Below are 24,045 nucleotides of genomic sequence, written 5' to 3'. Positions count from 1 at the left end.
TTTTTTTTACCTTCTTTCATTCTTTTTCTTTTATTCAAGTCTTACACAAAATGACTAATATGAAAATGTTTTACATAATTGTACATATATAACCTGTATTTGCTTATAGTCTAAGGGTGGGGAAGGTGAGAGAGGGATGGAATTTGGAACTCAAAACTAAAAAAATAGTTTAGCAAGTAAATAAAACAAAATGAAAAATAGAAAAAGTATGGAATATTTCATCGGAAAAAAAAAAACCTGACCTGGAAAATAGATAAAAAAAAGATAACTTGGGAGTTATTGGAATACCTGAAAATCATAAATAAAGAAGATCTTAGATGTCATGTTTTGAGAAATTATCAAGGAAAACTTCCCTGATATCTTAGATCCAGATGGTAAAATAGAAATTGAAAGAATCCACTGATTACCTCCTGATTCCAAAATTAAAACCTCTTGGAGAATTATAGCCAAATTTCAGAACTCCAAGTTTAAGAAGAAACTCTTGTAAGTAGTTGGAAAAAAAGGATTCAAATGTTATGGAGCCACAATCAGGCTAATCTATCAATAGCTTCCCTCTAATAGCAGCAGAGGGCTTGGAATATAACATTCCTGAAGGCAAAGGAACTAGGATTACAACCAAGGAATACCTACTCAACAAAACTAAGTATGATCCTTCAGGAGACAAAAAAAAAAAAAAAGATATTTAATAAAATAAAGAACTATTAAGCATTCCAAATGAAAAAGCCAAAGCTGAATAGAAAATCTGACATCAAAACATAAGTATCAAGAGAATCAGAAAAAAAGTAAACATGAAAGACTAGTAAAGATTCAGTCAAATTAATCTGTTTACATCCCTCTGTGAAGATAATAGATGTAACTCCTAAGAATTTTCTCATTATTAGGATAGTTAAAAGAAGTTTACATAAAGGTCATGGATATGAATTGATAATGATAAAAAAATTAAGTGTTGAGAAATACACTTGAAAAAGGGGGAAATTTTCTCACATAAAAGAGACATACAAGGAAGAGCTTTTACAATGGAAGGGGAAATGAGAGAAGTGACAGATAATGATTTAACCTCATACTCATTGGAATTGGTTCTTAAAGAGATGAATATACATATACACTTATTTGTGTGTAGATATGTAACTTAGGCAATAGGGAAGTACGTGGAGAAAGTGGGAAAAGAAAAGGACAGGAAGATAAAGGGGAAAGTGAATTAAGGGAAGCAGTGATTAGAAGCAATACAGACTTTTGAGAAGGAACAGAAGAAAAAGAAAAAAATAGAATGGAGAAAAATACACAGTAATCATAACTATGTGTGAAGATGAGTTCACTCATAAAAGGGAAGCAGACAGAAGAATTTATTAGAAACTGGAATCCAAAAGTATGTTCTTTACAAGGGACACTTGAAACAAAAAAGATAGAGTTGAAATGCAGGCCTAGAGCAGAATCTAATACTCTTTAGTGGGCATTAAAAATAAGACAAGGATAGCAATCAGATAAAGCAAAAACAAAATTGAGTCTAATTAAAAGAGATAATGGAAGAAACTATATTATGCTGAAAGGTACCATAGACAATAAATTAATATACAAAATTTTACATTAAGATTCTCTGATAAAATCTCATTTCTCAAATAAATATGAAATATAGAACTGAATCAGAGTTATAAAAATAAGAACCACTTCCTGACAGATAATTGGTCAAAGAATATAAATAGTTTCAGGAAAAGAACTCAAAGCTATCTATCTATGTACCCTAAATCACTACTGATTAGAGAAATTCAAATTAAAACAACTCTGAGGTACCACCTCCCACCTATCAGAAATGACAAATGTTGGAAGGAAAATAGATATACTAATGAATTGTTGGTAGAGTAGTTAACCGGTCCAACCATTCTGTTCATATCTTTTGACTACTTAGCAATACCACTACTAGTTCTATACTAGCTCTAGATTAAAAAAAAAAAAAAAAAGGAAAAGCACCTATAAGTACAAAAATATTTATAGCAGCTCTTTTGGTGTCAAAGAATTGGAAATCATCAAATATTTTTCTGATGGTAGAGCATGGAAACTCACAGGGGCTTCTTCCATGTCATTAAGTGCAAATTCATTTTCCTGTCTCTCATAATATTTAGTCATAAATGTCTGGACTTGTTTTAATGATCAGGAAGTCAAATTTCTTCTGGGTTTATCTGAGTATGTTCAAGATCTTTAATTGAGTTTCCTTCTTCCAATAGAGAATGGAACCATAGCAGGACATTCCTGAATGGTTTTAAAAATCACTAAGAATTATAAAATGATATTGCTAGGTAGGCTAAAAGATATGAACAGTTTTATAGCCCTTTGGGCTTAGTTCTAAATTGTTCTCCTGAGTTTATATTATATGATGTTTGTTTAAGTTTACATTAACCCAATAATATATATATTTTTTTTATTTAATAGCCTTTTATTTACAGGATATATACATGGGTAACTTTACAGCATTGACAACTGCCAAACCTCTTGTTCCAATTTTTCACCTCTTACCCCCCCCACCCCCTCCCCTAGATGGCAGGATGACCAGTAGATGTTAAATATATTAAAATATAAATTAGATACACAATAAGTATACCTGACCAAAACGTTATTTTGCTGTAGAAAAAGAATCAGACTCTGAAATATTGTACAATTAGCTTGTGAAGGAAATCAAAAATGCAGGTGTGCATAAATATAGGGATTGGGAATTCAATGTAATGGTTTTTAGTCATCTCCCAGAGTTCTTTTTCTGGGCATAGCTAGTTCAGTTCATTACTGCTCCATTAGAAATGATTTGGTTGATCTCGTTGCTGAGGATGGCCTGATCCATCAGAACTGGTCATCATATAGTATTGTTGTTGAAGTATATAATGATCTCCTGGTCCTGCTCATTTCACTCAGCATCAGTTCATGTAAGTCTCTCCAGGCCTTTCTGAAATCATCCTGTTGGTCATTTCTTACAGAACAGTAATATTCCATAATTTTCATATACCACAATTTATTCAGCCATTCTCCAACTGATGGACATCCATTCAGTTTCCAGTTTCTAGCCACTACAAAAAGGGCTGCCACAAACATTCGTGCACATACAGGTCCCTTTCCCTTCTTTATAATCTCTTTGGGATATAATCCCAGTAGTAACACTGCTGGATCAAAGGGTATGCACAGTTTGATAACTTTTTGAGCATAGTTCCAAACTACTCTCCAAAATGGTTGGATTCGTTCACAACTCCACCAACAATGCATCAATGTCCCAGTTTTCCCGCATCCCCTCCAACAATCATCATTATTTTTTCCTGTCATCTTAGCCAATCTGACAGGTGTGTAGTGGTATCTTAGAGTTGTCTTAATTTGCATTTCTCTGATTAATAATGACTTGGAGCATCTTTTCATATGACTAGAAATAGTTTCAATTTCTTCATCTGAGAATTGTCTGTTCATATCCTTTGACCATTTTTCAATTGGAGAATGGCTTGATTTTTTATAAATTAGAGTTAATTCTCTATATATTTTGGAAATGAGGCCTTTATCAGAACCTTTGACTGTAAAAATATTTTCCCAGTTTATTGCTTCCCTTCTAATCTTGTCTGCATTAATTTTATTTGTACAAAAACTTTTCAGTTTGGTATAATCGAAATTTTCTATTTTGTGATCTCTAGTTCTGCTTTGGTCATAAAGACCTTCCCCTTCCACAGGTCTGAGAGGTAAACTATCCTATGTTCCTCTAATTTATTAATAATTTCATTCTTTATGCCTAGGTCATGAACCCATTTTGACCTTATCTTGGTGTACGGCGATAAGTATGGATCAATGCCTAGTTTCTGCCATATTAGTTTCCAATTTTCCCAGCAATTTTTATCAAACAGTAAGTTCTTATCCCAAAAGCTAGGATCTTTGGGTTTGTCAAAGACTAGGTTGCTATATTTGTTGATTAACCCAATAATATTAACACTACCTCTTTCACATATAGTGCTATCTTGTGTGTGTATATTTTAATATTTTTCTGATCACTTTTTCCTTTTTGTATTGCTATTACAACTCATACATCCCCCACATGCATTCTCCCAGCTTAATATTTGGGCACTTAGGAGTAATTGAAAGCCTTATTAGAGGCCTCCTCTTATCGGCTTGAAATCTTATTATAGTTGTCAAGTTGGATGAAATCATTGATACTAAGATGTGTCGATTTCCAGATTTATTGGACTGGCTTGAGTTTGTTATTTAAAAACAGCAAAAAAACCAAAGAGGAAAAAGTATTAAGTGCTTTTAGTTTCTAAAAGGACAAATACATCTTTTTTTTTGGGGGGGGGGCACTGAAGCAATTGGGGTTAAGTGACTTGCCTAAGGTCACACAGCTAGGAAATGTCTGAAATCAGATTTGAACTCAGGTGCTCCTGACTTCAGAGCTGGTGTTCTATCCACTGTGCCATCTAGCTGCCCCTGAGAAATACATCTTTTACAAATTACATTTATGCAGTCTGTTCAGTCATGACAGTTCATGAATTCTGATTTTATCAATTGTCATTTCAATTTACAGTTCTGTCTTTTTAAATGAGAAAAACTGATAGAAGCACATATAGAAAATTACTCTTAGCATTCTTGTATTCTGTAAAACAGGGCTTCTTAACTTTTTCCACTCATAATCCCTTTGTGTTGAGAAATTTTTATGCAATCTCAGGTATATAAGTATATAAAATAGGTATACAAATCAAAAATTTACTGATAATATATCATAATTTCACAGCCCTCATATTCTGTTATGCAACCCTATGTAGGGTCATGACCAACAATTTAAAAAGCTTTGTTATAAAAGATTCATTTCTTTTTTTTTTTTTTTTTTTTTACATTGTCTGTATTTGGCTCAGAGGGACTCTTAGTTGTCTACTGTATGTATATTATTAGTTCTTTCAACAAAGAAGCAATATTTTCTTATCCCCAAGGATTAATTTTTTAAAATATCAATTCTATTGGATTAGTAATATCTTGAATATGTTTCTCAGTAAATTCATAAGAGGATATTTTTTCACCACATTCTAATTATTTTATTTTTTTCTTAAATGATTTTCTGACTTCCAAGAATAACCAACAATAACAAGATAAACTTCTGATTTTTCTTTTTGCTGTAAAACTTTTAAATCCTACTAGAAGAAAATTTGTAATTGTGATTATTGAATATAGTTGGCATTCATTATAGAATGACTATGTTCAGTGAATTGTTATACTTAAAATTTTTCATTTCCTATGTCAAAAACAAAACAAAACCATTATAGGGAACAAGCATACCATTTTTAAAAAATAAGATTTCAGGAAGTTTAGGTAGAGTTATTTTGTTTTTACTTTTTGGTAAATGTTTATGAATTGTGAAAGGTGATAGCCTCAGATAAAAATAAGGATTGGGAATTAAAACAAGTATTTAACTAAGGGAAGGTCACCTTTAGAAATGATGATTGTCTTCCTTTAATTCTGATGAGACAAAAGACAAGGGGAAAGTTAAGGAGGAAGGCAGGCAAATCAGTGAAGACAGGACTTGGGACTGAAAGTGGAATTTTCCTTAACAGTTTTTGACCCAGAACAAATAAATTTAAGCCTTCAGAAAAAGTGCAATGCCATTCTACCTCCTTTTATCTCACTTTGTTCCTTGCCTTTGAGGAAATGTTAAAGGAAGGTTTTTATCCTGAGATCTACTTGACTTTTTATGTCAATATTAATCAATATTCAATATAGTTATTTTCTTTATAATCCAATGGATTTTATTTCATGCATTTAAAAACTCTTCTCTTAGGAGGTATCCACAGTTTCATCAGACTACCAAGGGATCCATGACACAAAACAAATTAGGAACCCCTGGGCTATAGAATATTAGAGCACATTAATTCATGAATTGTCTTCTAGAGAAAGCCTGACCATTGTCACTCTCCATAAAGCAAACATATAGAAGAGATTAACTTAAATTGAACAAAGGGAAAGAGAGGTTTATTATATGGAAGACCCTCCTGCTTTTCTAAGAAGGTTATTAACACAGGGGAGCAGAGGCTTTGGAGTCTCAGCATTAGAGCAGGAAAGGATCTTACATGTCCAGTCCAATACCCCTCACCCCCAAAACACACACATGAATTTTACAGAAAACACTGCAATCCAGAAAGGAGAAGACTCTACAATAGAAGCCTGGTCGTCTGGGTCTTCTGCCTCAGTTTACTCCTCTTTCCATTCAGTTCCCTGTCCATATTGTGCCCTCTCCCCACCATGTCCCTCAGAGTTTTGTCCTGGGCCCTCTCTCTCCATACTACTTCATTTGGGAATCTCACCACAGGTTTAATTAACATCTCTATTGATTTCCTCCACAAGCTAATTGTACAATAATTCAGAGTCTGATTCTTTTTGTACAGCAAAATAATGTTTTGGTCATGTATACTTATTGTGTATCTAAGTTATATTTTAATATATTTAACATCTACTGGTCATCCTGCCATTTAGGGGAGGGGGTGGGGGGGGTAAGAGGTGAAAAATTGGAACAAGAGGTTTGGCAATTGTTAATGCTGTAAAGTTACCCATGTATATATCCTGTAAATTAAAGGCTATTAAATTAAAAAAAATAATAATAATAATTAACATCTCTATGCTGATGCCTTTCCTGCCCCAATCTCTTTGCTGAACTCCAATCTCCTAAAACTGCCTTTTAGACATCTCAAACTAGATAAGCAATAAACAGCTTAAATTTATCATGTCCAAAACAGAATTTTTTATCTTTTCCCCTAAGCCCTTAATATTTAATAAATGTTTAATAACTTGCTGACTATGTTGCTTTTCATCTTAGAAATTCTGACCATGATAATATGGAGAAATATGTCTCTTTAAAAAAGATGACTGTTTGGAGTTCATTCAGTTCAGTTCCGGGTTTAATGAGTCCTTGCTAGAGGAAAAGTCCTCACTGAAAGAATCTAGGAGCAGTGACACTCCAAGCATCTCTGAATTAAACACTGTACTTCTTGGATGGAAAGTACAAAAGATAATGATAAAGTGACTTAGATTGGATCATACACTAAATTAGCAGCAGTAAAAGCAAATGAATCCAAATGGTTCCATTTTTAACTGCTCAGTTATTTAATAATATTTAAAAAAAATTTTTTGCTAAGTAAAGAATTAGCCATTTAATATGAATAAGCATTTCCCAGTTATTGTAGTATCATTATGAACCAGTGATTCCGTTTAGATGTTTATAAATTTTTAGCTCAAAGCCTGGCAACGTTCATCTTCACCATCATTCCTCTTCCCCCTGCTTTTTAATTTCCTTAGATTTTATTTTAGTCTTTTTCATCTTTTCTTAGAGCTCTTTTCTAGGACTGGTCATATTTAGGGCTTTTTGGACCACATCTTAGGATCACTGATATATTCAACACAAAGGGACACTTATTGCATAGAAATAAAATATCACGACATAATGTAAAGACCTATATAAGGGATTTGAATAAGTTGTAGCTCAGAATGCAGGTAATCAACTTCATGTGTTCTATTTGGGAAAACCATAATGCTTTTTCTTAATTCTATTCACTTTAAAATTCCATCCTAATTTGTTTCACATCTGGAACTGAACATTCTCATTCTGTAGTTTATGTAATTTAAGTCTCACTGATTCAAAATGTAAAGAAGGGGAAAATGACAGAATTTGGGCTGTCTTATATAAATAACATGTGATCTTTAGCCTTCTTTCATCCTACAACAACAACAACAACAACAACAAAATACCAAGTAGATGTTTAATACATAAGGCAGGACTGTTAATATATTAGGTGGAAAATTCTATTCTTATTACATTTTTCAAGGAAGCTAACTTAAATGCCAGACAAATTGAATTTATACCACTGACATTTATGCCTTCAGTTTCTATTATGAAGTAACTGGAAAATGCTGCTCTTAGGCTGCTTTTTTTTTTTTTTTTTTTTTTGTCTTTTAAAATTCCATTCAGAAAAGTTTTATTAAGTGTTAGGCATAATGGTAGGCACTGGGAATACAAAGAAAAAAAATTAGAGCTTTTGTTCTCTTGGGCTCTTCACTGCTTTCTTGAAGTACTGTCATAATATTCTAGGATCTCAGAGAAGTCTTAGGCTGAGAACCTATAGGCTTTCAGTGCTCCAGTATTGTGATTAAGGACAAAGTCTGATCATTGTTTTCTTGTTTTAAATTCTGCAAATCTCTGCTTGGGTTTGAATCATTACAACAGATCTGTTGTCTTGCCCCTTCTTGAAAGGAACAGTACACTGCCTTTTAATCAATCACTATCAGCCAGTTGGGAAGTTCTGCTGGTCAGAGTGAGTTTGATTTGGGATTGCTGCCCTGGTTATTTACCTGCAGACTTCATCCCTTTTGTCATTCATATACCACAATAATGTTTCATTATATTCATATATCATGATTTGTTTAGCCATCCCCCAGTTGGTGAATACATCTTTTTATTTCCAGTTCTTTCTTTCTACAAAAATAATTACTATAAATATATTTGTACGTTTGTGTCTTTTTCTTCTTTCTTTGTTGCCCATCTAGGCCTAATCGTGATATTACTGGGTCAAAGGATATGCACAATTTAGTAACTTTAGGGCAGAGTTCCATATTGCTTTCCAGAATAGCTGTTTTAGTTCACAGCTCCACCAGCAGTGATTAATGTGTCAGATTTTCCCTAAGCTCCTCAAACTGTTATTTTCCTCTCTTGGACATGGGGGGAGATAAAAAGGGGGTTGGTGTTTTTTGTTTTGGAGGAGAGGGTTGTCACTTTAATCAGTGTAAGGTGCAGCCTGAGAGTTGTTTTAATTTGCATTTCTCTAATTATTAGTGACTTGGAACATTTTTCTATATGGATATTGAGAGATTGGATTTCTTCCTCTAAAAATTGTGTGCTGATATTCTTTTGACTATCAGTTGGAGAATAGCTCTTATTCTTCTAATTTTGAATCAGTTTCTCCTATATCTTGGAAATGAAATCTTTATCAAAGAAACTTGTTACAAAGATTTTTTTTTAAATTTTTCATTTGGCTGGCTTTGTTGTGTTCATAGGATACCTTTTTAATTTGTCTTAATAAAAACTGTCCATTTTATCAGGTATGCTGGAAAGTGCTGAGCACATGGCAAGTTTATAATAGAGATATAAAGTGCCCTTTAAAATCAGAGAGGAAAAGATGGCAGAATAAAGTCGAAAGGAAAGCTTATTTCCAGCTTTTGGGGTAGGGGAAGCACAAGTCCATGAAAGAGGTGGCATAAAATGGGTTGGATCAGGAAAGAGAGGTAAGATTCCAACAAGGAGAGTCAGAAGAGAGATTCTATTGTAGACCAGGGACTCATGATATAAGTCAAAACAACAGAAAACAGCAAATGCTGTAATTTGGCTGGACCATAAGAAATATGAAGAGGAATAAGAGACAGACCAGGAAGGTGTGGTCACACATAACGTAGAATGCCTTGCTCAAATGCCAGGCTAAAGAGTATCAACTACATACAGAAGACAATAGAAAGGGACAGCTTCTGAGTAGAGGAATGCCATTGTCAGTTCTTTGTCCAAGGAAGATTCATATCAGAATCATCTTGGAGAGGGGAAATGGACTCAAGGCATCCCAATGATTCAGATAAATAATGTACTGAGATAACAACAGAATTGAGAAAGAAGAGCTAGAGTCCAGTAATGCAATGGAGATAGAATCTTGGCAGAGAAATGAGTTTGGGAGATGAGAATGTGAAACCAAAGAAATATAACAATGATACTTATGACATTAGAAACTCAGTGAATGATAATCCACTAACAATAAAAATAAATCAGAAGGAAAAGCAACTTTAGACCTAGTGAAAAGGAAGAAAAGAGGGAGATAATTTTATTTTTGAAGATCTTGAATTTGCAGTGCCAGCAGGGACATCTAAATGGACATGCTGAGGAGGCCTTTGGAAATATGTTTTTTATTAATTGTTTATTTTTATGCCTTCTAGATGGCATCTGACATTTGACATTTTTGTGGTATCTACTACAAAAATTTTTAAACTAAATTTCTAAACTAAGTTTTTTCTTTCATAATCATTTGCTGTAACTAAAACTCAATTGCAGCTCAATCCCCAAATCACCCTAAATTTTAAAAATCACGACTACTATGTTATGCTGGCTGTAGGTGAATATCTAGACAGTAATATGAGATTTTTACGGACTATCTTCAACCTGGAAAATATTGCTTAACACAGATCCTCCCTTTGGGAGAGAAAAATGACCATTTCCCATATAGAGGTAAACCTTCTCTGTTCTCTCTATTCTCTGGTAGTAAATGTCCAAACTGGTCCATTCATTCATTACATATTTGTTGAAAACTTGCTATATGTAGTACCATGTGAGAAATTTTAAAATGTACAAAATATAGACCCTGAACTAAATAAAATAGTTTTCAACCTGAGTTTCCACTTGAGGGAGAATAGGAGCAGTCAGTTGGTCAGTCAAAAGGCACTTATTAAATGTTAACTGTGTGTCTGATACTGCGCTAAGATTTGCTGAGGACATGAACAAAGTAAAAATAACCACCAATAGCAACGAAAGTCCCAACTTTCCTAGAGCTCATATTCTAATGAAAGAGACAGCATATAAATAACTGGGTTATTCATTGACACAAGTAGATACACACACACATATGTGAAAGAGATAGATTTTCAGTTATAATATCGTACTATTGCTTTTGAACTGGAAACATCCTTAAAAGTTTCCATTTTGTCTCTCCCATTAGATTGTAAGCTCATCCCTGGCACATTAGGGATACTTAATATTTATCGAATTGACCTTTATTTTATAGTTGCCCAAACCTCACAGGTAACATGTGTCAGATATGGAACTTAGGCCCAGGTGCCCTGACTACACATTTAGCATCTTTTCCTTTGTACCATGCAACAGCTAAGGATTTAAAAAGCCTGCAATCAAATTGGAAATTGAATTTAACAATTACTTATTAAGTCCCCCCTGTGTCCAAGGTACTGTGCTAAGTGCTAGGGATACCAAGACAAAAACAAATCATTCCTCTCTTCAAGAAGATTACACTCTACTGAGGAGGCAAAGGAATTATATTTACAAAATTCATGCAAAGTAATACCAAGTAACTTCATCAGGCAGCGCATTTACTAATTAATAGAGGATCTAGAAAGTCCTCATCAAGTCGGGAAGTTCCTGTGCCTTAAGGTAAGCTAAAGATTTTGTGTGGTAGCCGTGAGGAGGGTGCGCATTCCACTTGTCAGACACATAGGCAAGAGATAAGAGGTCATGGCAGAGGAACCACAAGGAGCCAGGCAGCTTGGAGAGAACAGTGCCTGAAACGCAGTCATATCAAACAAGGCAGGAAAGACAAATGTAGACCAAGAGAGATGGGGCAAGGCAGGGAGTTAAAGGCCTAGCTGTACCCCAAGGCAGGGAATCAGTGACAGGTTTTTTGAGTGAGGTGATGTTGTAGTCCAATCTACATTTTAGGAATATCTATTTAGCTGCTATGCAAATAAAAGGAAGAAAGAAAGATATGTAGAGAGAAGAGCCTGGAGACAGGGTGACCAGTCAGGAGGCTGTTTCTGCAGTCCAGAGAGGAGATAGTGAAGTCATGTTAGGAGACAGAAGGGAAGAGAGACAGGATATAGAGAAGCAGAATTAACAGGGTTTGGCAACTGGTCGGATATAAGGATTGAGGGAGAATTTATGAATTAAAAATGCTCCCAAGGTTGCAACCTTGGTTCCTGAAAGTTGTGGTGACAGCAATAGAAATATGGAAGTTTAGAGCAGATAAGGTTCGAGGAAAATAAATTCTGTTTTGAATGTGATGAATTTGACCAAAACATGCGATTATGTCCTTTCCTATGGGATGTGCCAAGGTTTTTCAGGGTCTAAGATGCAGTCAGTCCCCTCCCCAGCGAGTCTTCCCCAAGTACCATCTGCTCTTCAGGGAATCTCCCTCCGGCTGAGAGGTAGAGCAGTGGCTCCCTGAGGCTGGGGGCGGAGGGGAGGTCCTCAGGCCTGGCTGCGTGTCTTGGATCAGGGTTTATTAACAGGCTAGGCTCTCCGCCATTGACCTGTTCCCTGTGGCAGTTTCAAGGAGGATGGCATTTTAGTTCCATAGCCAGGCCTCTCTTCCAGCAGCACAAAACTGATTCAGCCAAAGAGTTGTGGTGAGAGGGCAGGAAGGGCAGGATGCCTACAGTACGGGCAGCCCACATCCGTGCCTGGGTCTAGGTCTGAAGTTTTTATCATGTGGCCTTGACTAATCACTCACTCCAGAGTCTTTGTGGGGAGAGTGATTTACAGTCATTCTGGAAGCCTTGCCAGGAGGTCCCCCCTTCTACTAAAAACCACCATCAGCAGGCACATGCAAACTTAGGCTCACAGAATCAGGTAGCATAGTTGGGATGGGACTTGGAGCTGAAGGCCTCAGGCACCTGCCCGCTGTAGGAGCGCAGGCAACCCACTCAATCCCTCTCAGCCTCAGTTTCCTTCTTTTAAAAAAATGGGTGTGTGGGGGGAAATAAGAACACAGAGTTGTTTTGAAAATCAAATAAGATAAAGCACTTTGTAAATATTAAATCTCTTCACAAAAGAGATTTATTTTATTATTTCATATGGAGATATAGGCAGTTTGTGGTAAGGTCACAGTACTAACACATATCAAACAACAGCTTTGAGAAACATAAGGATCTTCAAAGCCAGTGGCTTTTTCTAGGCTTTCATCCTCCTGATCTCTTCAGCCTTTGACAATGAGAGCCTCACCTTCCTTCTACCCTCTTTCCTTAGCTTTGTTAAAAAGCCTTGAACAGTTTCCTGCTAGCTTTGACTTCCTTCTTGTTCCTTTTCCTCCTTCCAGCCACTTAAGGGAATCTAGCCCCTGCTCAACCCTTTCCTCTCCTTACCTTCCATGGACATTTCCTTCAGTGCCTCTCTGTGCTTTAATGATATCCTTTGCCAGGTGATCCTCAGATCTGGGTTGCTGGCTCTGACTTTTTGCCCATATTCTATTATCCAGCTCCCTTGTAGTCCTTTCACCTGAGTGAAACATTTTAAATGTATCCAAAAAAAACCCATTATTTTCCTCTCTAAATCATTTTGATTTCTACTTAAGGTAATTCTGTTTTGTCTCAAAATTGTGGCACTGTCTGACTCCTCCCTTACTATCACCCATTGATTGACCATTGACTTTTCTCTTTGCCAGACCTACCAGTGCCTTCTCTTATTGCTATTTGCTTTGCCTTTCCTCTCTCCTCGCTCCACAGTGAGGAGCATCGTAATGTAGTGCTCACCTTATGCCATTCACAATGCTTTCATGGACCTACATGACCAAAAAATAAAGTACAACTCCATAGTTTGGAATTTGAGGATCTCAGCAGATTTACTTTTTTAGTTTTATTGTCAACTCTTTCTCTACATCATCTTCATCATCATTGTCATAGGTAACACTAAACCCCTGCTTTATATGTCATCTCCTTTGTTCCTCACAACAACCCTGGGAGGCAGGCCTTGTGATCATGGCTATTTTCTAACTGGGGAAACAGAGAAAAGTCACCACAGTCAGTGAGTACGTGGAGCAGCATTTGAACTCCACTATACCATCTCTACATGAACCCTCCATTGCTCTCAAACCAAAAACTTCATAACCTGTTGGTTTACACCTTCACTTGTAGCTACCTACAAAGTCACAGTGATGAAGCATTATAATAGTAGAACTTGGAAGAAGAATGAATGAACCAGAAATAGAAGCATGGTGCCCAGAATAAAGAAAGTCTGCTATCTTAGAAATCATTCTGGATTGAGAGACTAGAAACCTGGTCCTCTAGACCTAGGACCACAGGCAAGTCCTTTAACCTTTCTGAGAGTCAGCTGTGGGATGTAGTGAAAGGGACATTAGTTTGAATTCAGAGAACCTGTGTTCAAACCTTGATTGCTGCTTATTTGCTGTGGTCTTGGACAAGTCATTTCATTTTCTGGGCCTCAATTACTTTATGCAATGGAAGAGTTGGAACAAATAATTTCTAAGGTGACTAAGCAACTCTAATTATTGTGGAACTGTGATACAACTTTAGCTTCCTCAAATGAGGGGTTAATAATTGGCTACCTCACAAGGCTGTTACAAGGAAACGGTAAAGCAAAATATAAAGGTATCATATTACTAAAGTCCTACCATACTCTGTACTAGTACTATTGTACCTAGAATATTATATTTAGTTCTTGCCACAGTTTAAGAAAGTTAGCAAACTGGGACACAAGGATGAACATGATTTCAAAGAGACTTAAAATTGTGTCTTATGAAGGTAGTGTCCTCTCTGGAGAGAAAGAAAAACCCCCAGCATTCTCTGCAGGAGATGCATTGTCACTCTCACTGATAGGCCTTGGGGGACTCAATTACAATCAAAGGCTACTCTGGTAACATACACTCCTAAAACTATAGATGCGGTGAGTTTATCTTTGGCAGTCAGTAGACAGTCAATACTTCTTCTTCTTGTTGTTTTTGTTGATATTATTAATAACTAACATGTATATGGCACTTAATATGTACCAAGCACTGTAGTAAGCACTTTACAAATAGTATCTTATTTGATCCTTACAATGACCCTGTGAGGTAGGTGCTATATTTTCCCCATTTTACTTTTGAGGAAACTGAGCAAACAACTAAGATACTTCTTCAGAGTAAGCTTAAGTAGCTGAGGCTGGGTTTCAACTCAGGTCTTCCTAAAAATAGTCCCAGCTCTCTTATCCACTGTGTCACCTAGCCTAAAGCAAAGGCATTTTTGAAGATGGTGCAGTAGGAAGAATAACTACAAAACACTTCACTTATAAACTTGTGACAAAATATTTTACAAACACACAAAATGCTAATGGAAAGAGTTGTAAAAACTTAGAGCACACTGGTTGTGAGGCACACACGTAGGAGACACAACTGGCCAAATGTCTGAGAGGGATAAGGTTTGTGTGGCCCAGACAAGTCAGATCACCGCCCTTCCTCCTGTCCCCAGTACAAGAGCCTCTGAGCCCCCAAACTCCAGGAATATCACTCCCTCCCTCTTCCCCCATGGCCATCAACCAGGGAAACTTGAATCTTCATCATCTCACCTAATTCCTAAAGAAGCTCCATTCAGACAATAACATATTGCTAGGTACTGTGCTCATAACTGGAAATATAAAAATAAAAACCAGAAAAATCTCTCTGCTGCAAGTAACTCACTGTCTTAAATAACCTGCAAACAAATATGTACAACCAATATACACTCTCAAAGAGAAGGACTACTTTTAAAGAAAACTGGAGAATATGAGATGTTAGCTGAGACTTGCAGGAAGCCAAGGAGCAGAATCCTAGGCCCTGAGTCTGGAAATGGGGTATCATGTTTGAGGAGCAGCACAGAGACCAGGGTCCCTGGGTCTGGTATATCTTTATACCTACACCCAACAACCTGCAAAGGCTCTGCAGAGAACTCTAAATGTTTAGGAAACAAAAGCCATGGCCCCGGCTGTCCCTTTGGTGCCATGTGCTTGGTATCAAATGCTCCCTGTGAACTTGGAGGACTCTGCAGCTCTCCTCTTTTCCTGCCTGGGCTGTTGGGTCCCTTCCCTCCAACCTGGCCCGCCGTGAGTCAGCCCTGAGGGACATTGGACAGAACCATTGAGCACCAGACAACAGCTGTTCAGGTCCTCCATGGCCTTAGTGCCTCGAACAGCTTTGCTTACAGGCGGGAAGGGAGTGGGCCCTCGTTCTTCTTCTCACTGCGGGGTGAAGCGTGGAGCTCCTTTGGGAAGGAAAGAAGTTGCCCAAGTTGTATCCCGAAGGTTAGGTGTAGGAGAGGGGGCTGTCCCCTTCACCAGTGAGCCTTGGAACTCTCTGTGAGGTCAGCTCCATCAGGTCTCTCCTAACTTGTTAGCTTTAAAATACTCTTCTTTAAGGAGCTTGGTAGCTCTAGCATTAACACCCCTCACATTGTGCTGCCCCTCAGTGGGGGCCAGCGCCAGTATCCGAGCTTCCTGAGTACATTGGTTCTTACTGTGCCAGCTATTCGTGTGTTTGCCTCTTGTGAATTTCCAGTTGGTTTTTTTTGGTTGGAGTTTTTTGTAATTCCTTACCTTCAGCCGTAGGTCTGCGGACACACTCTCACTTAGTCTGCTTCCCAAAATCTATCTGTTTCCATTCTTAAAAATAAAAGCCTCTCGTGACTGTGGAGTAAAGTAGAGGGAAGCCCATCTTCCTCCCCATCACTGCCTTATTCTCAAAGCTACTTCTGGAGCACCCAGAGGAGTGTGTAAGCCCTTTTGACAGGTCAGGATTATGACTGAAAGAATAAAGATATTGGAACAGCAGCTTTCTCAAGCAATTTAGTCTGGGCCTTTTGGAGGACTCTGCCAAAATTTCTCAAGCTGTCTGAACTTTTTTGTTGTTTCTTTGTATTTAAATTCCTTTCTGATTTAAGGAAGAAATTAAGTTCCCTTCTTTTCGGTGTAAGAAATTATTTTTCTTAATGAAAAATAAAAACCAGCCGAATTTGTAGGCTGATGATAATACCCACTACACAATGAGGCTTCCCAATTTAGGAAGATTTAGAATAGTTTTCATATGTATTATCTCATTTAATTCTCGTAATTTGTGAAGACAGCTTATATAGTCAAAAAACAAGCATCTATTAAGCACTTACTCTGTGTCAGGCTAAGTCCTGGGAATACTTATCCAAGCAAAAAGAAAGGCAAGCCCTGCCTGTAGGGCTCTAACGAGGGAAAGTGCTGCCTGAAAGGGAGCTGAAGGGGAAGGAATAGAGCCAGGAGGAGTATGGAGGAGGGTGGTGGGCCTGGCCGCCCCAGAATGGAGGCTGTGGAAGGAACGCAGCAAAAGAAGAAGACACGGAGGAGAGAGGTGAAGGCACCTCTGCAGGGCGCCAGGAGAGCAAGGGCACTGCCTCGCAAGTCAGAGGGCCCAGGGCCCCCCGGGCCGCTCTGCCCTGCCCAGGGCGGATCCATGGGGCTCTGCCTCCCATCCTCGCAACGTGGCCGCCAACTATGGTTCCTGCTGGGGAGGAGGACGGGAAGTAGCCGAAGCCCAAGACCGGGCACCTTCCCCATTCCAAGGGATGATCCCGGGTCCGCGGCTCCTTTGTAGCCCCATGTCACTTGTTCTGTGAGTCGGGGGACGGGGTGAGCGGCGCCCTCAGAAAGTTGTCGTTCGTTCCTCTTCCCAGTAGAGGGCAGCAGCACAAGGGCTATGACATCACAAGAGCATTGGTTTGGGAGTCTTCCTGTCACTTCTTAAACACAAATGAATGAACTGGGACCAAGCAAGATTCCTCTCTGGACTTCATCCTAGGACACCGGCCTGCACCGCGGCAAGAATTCCGACTCTGGAGTCAGAGGGCCTGGGTTCAGATCCTGCCTCCCAAGTTTGTGAATCTCTGGGCCTCACTTCCTGCTCCCTGTGATGAGGAAGTTGCAGCAAAGAGCCCTGAGGTCCTTCTGACTCACCCTGGCCAGAAAGCACCTTTGCCCTGACTGTTCAGACTTGGGAGGGCCCCAAGGTCTGGCCCGGGCGTGCTGGCTGGCTGGGGGTCAGAGCAGCTCTCTGCCCACTGATGTGAGCTCCTGGTGGGAGCCCTGAATCCCGGGAAAGGCCCTGGGGCAGGATGGGAAAGGCGCCGCAACATTGTGTCCATCTTGTGTTTTCCCATCAGTATTTCCAGCTCTGAATCCCTTCCCCAAATTATCCTATGCCCACTCCCCCCTCTTCCACGCCTGGTCATTTCCCAGTCTCTTCGCAGGGCCCCAAATCAGACTTGCTTTACCTCGTCTGCCTGTGAGCCCTCCGTCTGGAACACCCCACAGTGCAATCTGAGGTTCTTGTCAGTGGGGCCGTCAGTCCTCCTCATCTCAGCTGGGCTGTTGTTCTCGCCCTGGCCTCCTCTCCCACTCCTGTCAGTCACTTTGCTGAAGCCCAGCTTGGACCCATCGCTCCCCAACCCAAAAGCTCTCACGTGAATACATGTGGATTCTCTCCCCTGCTCCCGAGGGCCCCTTGTCGGCTCCATCTGCGCCCCCCATGCCAGCTTGCCAAGTCCCTGACACCCCCCCCCCAGGCTCTTCTCCCTCCCTGCTTCTCTCTGTGCTATCTGTGCCGGGCACTGCTCTGGGGACCAGCTGTTTCAGGGAGGACATGGTCAGCACACTCCCTGTCAGTCAGTCAGTCTGCCCCCCCCCCCCAGTCCAGGCTCAGCACCAAGAGGCTCAGAGAGGCCGAAGGCATTCCCTGTCCTCAAGGGGCTCGTGTTAGAGCCGCACAAATGTCGCCTCCGTTTGTCCTCACAGGCCTGCGGTGAGGCTGGGACACACACGGGGAGGTGAGCGAGGGGCCAGGGCCACCTGTACCCAGGCGGGAAATGAACCGCTGGGCCTGCAGTGTCGGCACAGAGGAAATCGGGCTGGATGGCAGAGCCGGGCTGAGGGTCTGCGCCGGGTCAGTGTGGGCATGAAGGGGGCAGTTCTCTTTGGGGGGCAGTTGTACAGAAAATGAGTTGCAAAGGGAAGAGACTGGAGGGAAGGAGACCAGGGTTGGAGGCTATTGCAGTGGTTCAGGCAGTAGAGCATGAAGACCTGAACTTGAGTATAAGCCGTGAAAATGTCAGGAGGGGCTAGTGTGAGAAGGGGGCACTGAGGAGAGGCAGGAATCCAGAACGATTCCAAGGCTGTGAGCCTGTGAGTGTCTAAAACAAAGCTGGAACAACCGTCGAAGCCAAAAAAGAAATTCAAAGGGAGAGGTGGTCTTGGGCAAAACATGAATTCTGTTTCAGTCATTGTCAGGTTTAAGATGCTTATGGTCAGTCATTCGATAAGCATTCCTTTAGCGCTCACTCTTTGTCCCAGAGACTGCGCTAAGCCCTGAGATACAAAAAGAAAATGCAAAGCCCCTGCTTTCTAGGAGCTCGCATTCTGTTAAGGGGAACTACACACAATCAACTTTGGACCTAAGAGACATAGAGTACAGGGCAAGGCCCAGCCTTGGATTTAAACTGAGTCTTGAAGGAAGCCAGGGGTGAAGTGAGGAGGTAGAGCATGCTAGCTTTGGGGGACAGCCAGTGGAAAGACACAGCCAGAAGGTGGAGCAGATGTGGATTTGATTATATTCAGTTTAACCTTGTTCTTGCAGAGTGCTAGCCATGTGAGTTACTATTATAAACTGCTAAATTGAAGTCAGCAATCAAGTAAAGAGCATTTTTTCACGTGTTCTTTCACTGTGTGCAGAAGACAGTAATGAGGCACCTTAAGGGTGGACAAAGAATAAAGATGTAGATCCTGCCTTGGAGGAGCTTCACAATGAATATTCATGTCATGAAAGATTGTCTTAAAGAAGTTCCTACTTGTTATCCCTAGGCTAACTTTTCATTTTTAGTTTCTTTCCTTGTTCTTGCTCTTCATTTTCTCTTTCAACTTGTTCCCTAAATTCCTCTTATATTTGCATTTTTTCTTGACATATTTTTTCTTAAATTTACTCTTTTGCAGGAAAATCCAAATCCTCACATGGCATTCCAGAAAGTTCCACGCCCCACAGAAGGTTCTCACTTGCGAGTTCACATACTTCCTTTCCCCAAGATTAATGAGTCCAGGGTTCAGGAGCTGATACAGGAAGGTCTTGCGAAGAGCCAGCTTGCACCTCCCACTTCTCGAGTGGAGAAGAAATGTGTTGTGCCAGCAGGTCCACCTGTCGGTATGTGTGTTGGGCTCCTTTTTAAGTGTCGTTCATGTCACGTTCTTTGGCTAGGTTCTTTATAAGAATTCAGAGCTCTAATTCACTACTTTTATGTTTTTGATGGTTAAGAAAGGCCAGTTTTGGAATTTTTAGTCGATTACATTTTTTACCGGATTTGTTGTGTAATTATGGTTAGTTTGATTCTTTTTTTATAGCTGCCTTGGGGCAGGTAGGAGGGAAATTTGTTCCCAGTTGAATTGGGTTGGACAGTAGCCTTCATTTATTTCCTTTTTTTGTAATCTCATTCTCTTCAGAATGCCCATTTGCTTCATCAGCATAATTTAGGCCAAATTCTTTCCTCAGATTCATGTGGAAGGTCCCACTGGACTCAGTGGGAGCTGCACGTGTGCATCCAAGAATCTAGCCCGGGCAGCCCTTCCTGTAAGGCAAAAACAAAAGTTGGCAAAGCCTGCGTCCTACTTGTTATTCCATTACACATGAAAACTTGAAAATGCCTCATTGTACACAGTTGATATTTCATAGGCTTGAAGAACTGCCTACACTACCCGAAGCAGATTTTAATCTTTAAAGCTTTAGAGGCTAATTAGTTTTAATCTGTTCACTGAGAATTTCAAAGAAGGAAAAAACCCCACAGAATGAAGATGAATGAAACCGAAATTCTAGTAGAGTGGAAGAACCCTGAATTAGGGATTCCGAAGGAACAGATGTGGTCCTTGCCTCATCACTGTGGCACAAAGAGAAGGCTGGTCACTGGGAACACTGGCCTGACTTGTTCTTCACGAATCCATGCTGGCTTCTAATGATCAGCGCTTCCCTTTCCAAGTACTCACAACCTTTTAATCATCTCTTTTGGAATTTTTGTCAGGAATTACAAAGAAGCTCATTAGACCATGCAAGCCTCATTTTAAAAACTGTGATATTTGTTCATTTCTAATCCTTTAGGTCCTTGTTCAAGCTTTATGATTTTTCAAAGGTCATTGATAGCAACCCAGAAATTATATCAGCAACTTATTTTTGATAACTTGGATGTATTTTCAGTGGATTCATTTCTTCATTTATCTGGGATTTCAATCCCTTGTTCACTGTTTCTTTTCTACATTTACTGCCATTCTGAAGATCTTTGCTCTTAGAAAAAAACAGTAGCAAAATGGGAATTGAATAATTCTACTTCCTTGCTATTGTCTTTTATTGTAACTGAATTCACTTTAAGTATTAATCCTTTCCTACGTTTCTGATGTCCCTCTTCATCCCAACATGGCTTTTTTTCCCAATAAAAATATTCAATAAAGCCCCTTTTTGTATTCAATTTCAATTACATATCCTTGTTTCCCATCTTTTGCAGGTCTTTTAAAAATCTAACTTGATCAGTAAATTTCCTGTTTATTCACATTTATTCTTTTGTCATCTTCCCCCTTTTTTGTCACATCAGAATTGGTTGTTTATCTAAAGAAATTTGTCCTAGACAACATCCTATCCCTTAATTTCAGGCCATGGAATCCTTTCTAACTTTTTTCTAAAGTATTAAATTCCCTCACTAACTTTTCATTTCTTTTTCTTTCATGATTTCAAAGTAAAATGGTTATATCTTTCTGAAATTATGATCATTTCTATTTCATTTGAATTCAATTTAATTAGCATTTATTAAGGACAAGTGCAGGTACAAATACAAGCCAAACTAAAAGAGTTTACATTTTACTAGGCAGGTACAACACATACATAGAAAAGTAAATAAAAATTAATTTGAGGAGAGACATTTGTAATATTAGAAAAAGCTTCCCAGTACCTAAGCTGAGCTTTAAAGGAAATCAGGTACTCTAAACACTTCTAGTTTGACTAGAATATACAGTCCAAAAACAACAACAACAACAGAATTAAATAGATTAAGTCTCACAAAGATAAATTGGGGCCAAATTGAGGAAGCTTTAAATACAAAGATAAAATTCATTATCCTAGAGGTAAAAGGAAGCTTAGAAGATTTTGGGGCAGGAAAGTGACATAGTTAAGCCTTTGTTCTTAGAAGATTTTTCTGGCCTCTAGTATAGAGTAGGTTGGATTGGGGAGAATCAGAAGGAGAACCAGTTAAGAGGTTACTATTAAACTATAACTGTGGCCATGTGAGTCAAGAGAAGGAGCTCAGTATAAAAGAAAACGTGGATTCTGACATTTTGAAGGCCAGTGGAAGCCTAAAGAAAAGGAATCAAGTTTAGAAGAAGGATAAACTTAGGGAGAAGATAACCACCTCTCTTTTAGAAAAGGGGACATCAGGAGAGAGGCATCTGTATCCAGAGAGAAAATCATGGGGACTGAATGTAGATCACAACATAGTATTTTCAAATTTTTTTGTTTTCTTTCTCATTTTTCCCCTTTTTGATCTCATTTTTCTTGTGTAGTATCATAAATGTGGAAATATGTATAGAATTGCACATGTGTGGATTACTTGCTGCCTAGAGGACAGGTTGGGGGGAATGGAGGGAGAATTGTTTGGAACACAAGGTTTTCCAAGGTGAATGTTGAAAACTATATTTGCATACATAAATAAAATAGCTAGTATTAAAGGGGGGGGCATCAAACCTCTATTGGAGCACATCAGAGATTGTGAACACTCCACCTAGTTGTTGTTCCATTTTGTTACAGCTTCAATTCATTTCTTCATGTTAAAGCAAAATCTGCCTTCTTTAACTTCTATCCATTGATTCTAGTTTTTGCCTCTGAAACTAAATAAAATAAGTGTAATCTGTCTTTCATAATAGTCCTTCATGTATTTAAGAACAGTCATCATATATCCCTGTAATAGAAAATAGAATGTCAAATTCGCCAAGTGCTTGGAATTCACTCAATCAACAAGCATTTATTAACATTTATAAATATTTATAAGCATTTATAAACAGTTATTATGTTAAGACACTATACTGAGCACTGTATATACAAACCAAAATCAAAAACAGTCCCTGTCCTCAAGGAGTTTACATTCTAATATGGGATACAACATGTATATCAATGGTTAAATACAAATTACATACAAAAGAAATAAAAGCTATCAAGTCCATCATGTCAATTCTCCTTCTTGATCCCTCCATGCCTTTTTAACTTCTAAAATTATCATCAAGGAAAGTTATTAATGTTCTACTTTTGTAAAAACAAGAAATCTAACAGATTTTTTTTAATAATTATAATGCCCTATGTGACTTATATTATATCTCTATACTATTATTATGATTTGCTTCAGGAGCTTATCAGTCAATCTCTCCTATTAGGTAGTTGGGGTTAATACATTAGTATCACAATATTCCTTCTGTTCCTCCCTCCATTGATCATCAACTAGTTCCTTCCTTTGCCCCATCATAGATTTTTCTACAAAGACTATATTTCCTTTACATTTAATGTTTATACTACAGATATTTCATCTAATCTGTTTCTTTTAAATTAGCACACTTCTATTGCATTCACGTTATGAATCACTTCCCCACCAAATAATAAATAAGAAGTTGGACTGTCTCTTTTTATTCAGCTCAATTAGTTCACCTAGTTTATTACCCATATTCTGTGTATAGACATCTAAAGCTATGAGTATTATTAATTCTTCCTTGAATCATTAATTTAATAGACATTTACTAAACTTCTTTATACAGAATGTCTACAAACAAAAATATTTTAGATATAAGATTATTCCTTTGTGGAGTATAGTAGTGAGGATAAGACACAAATATAAATTCCTCTAATTTACAGTTTTAAGTAATAAAGGCATTAGGTAGTTGAAAAATAAAGTGTGTGAAATATTATCACCACCCAATGAGATCAAGGAAGGCTATATAGAAAAAATGGCCTTTGAGTTGGTCTTTAAATTTTAGGTAAGAATTTTAATAATCAACAGAGATGACCCAGGTATATGAAATAGCCAGGACCCCATGTAAGGTTATTCTGGCAACAATATGAATGATGTATTAGAACGAGAGGAATGGAGGTCAAACAACAGAGGAGATGGCAGTAATCCAGGTGATTACTTTAAGTAAACTGTACTGGGGTAACAGAAATGAAATAGAAAAGAGACCAGTTGTAAGAGAGGTATTGTAGAGATGGAAAAGAAAGAGAGAGAAAAGGAAAATGAGAGAAATAGAAATCAAAAGGGAGCCAGAAAGCAGAGAAGAAAGATGGAGACTGAGAGGGGAGACACAGTGAGGAGAGAAAGGGGAAGAAGGGGAGAGAGAAATCACACATAACCCTGTCCAAAAAATATTTCAAACTTAAACTACTAGATAAATATTGATACCACAAACAAACGAAGTGAAATCAGAGGGAGCAAGATTTTTGGTAAAAATAATAAACTTTGTTCGGGCTATGT

The 24,045-nt window shown here is 38.4% G+C and overlaps 1 protein-coding gene across 4 annotated transcripts in view; it reads left to right on the top strand.

Moving 5' to 3' along the window:
- SBF2 (SET binding factor 2) overlaps positions 1 to 24,045 on the top strand; it is a 430,203-nt gene that overhangs the window by 228,505 nt on the left and 177,653 nt on the right. For all 4 annotated transcript variants that reach the window (XM_031941976.1, XM_031941975.1, XM_031941974.1 and 1 more), the window contains exon 14: positions 19,499 to 19,703. In XM_031941976.1, coding sequence (XP_031797836.1) covers positions 19,499 to 19,703 — 205 coding nt within the window. The remainder of the gene's footprint in view (positions 1 to 19,498; positions 19,704 to 24,045) is intronic.

Source organism: Sarcophilus harrisii, chromosome 6 (assembly GCF_902635505.1).
Source record: "Sarcophilus harrisii chromosome 6, mSarHar1.11, whole genome shotgun sequence".
Taxonomy (NCBI): domain Eukaryota; kingdom Metazoa; phylum Chordata; class Mammalia; order Dasyuromorphia; family Dasyuridae; genus Sarcophilus; species Sarcophilus harrisii.
Note: the sequence above shows the minus strand (reverse complement) of the source record. Positions and strands in the feature narration are given on the sequence as shown.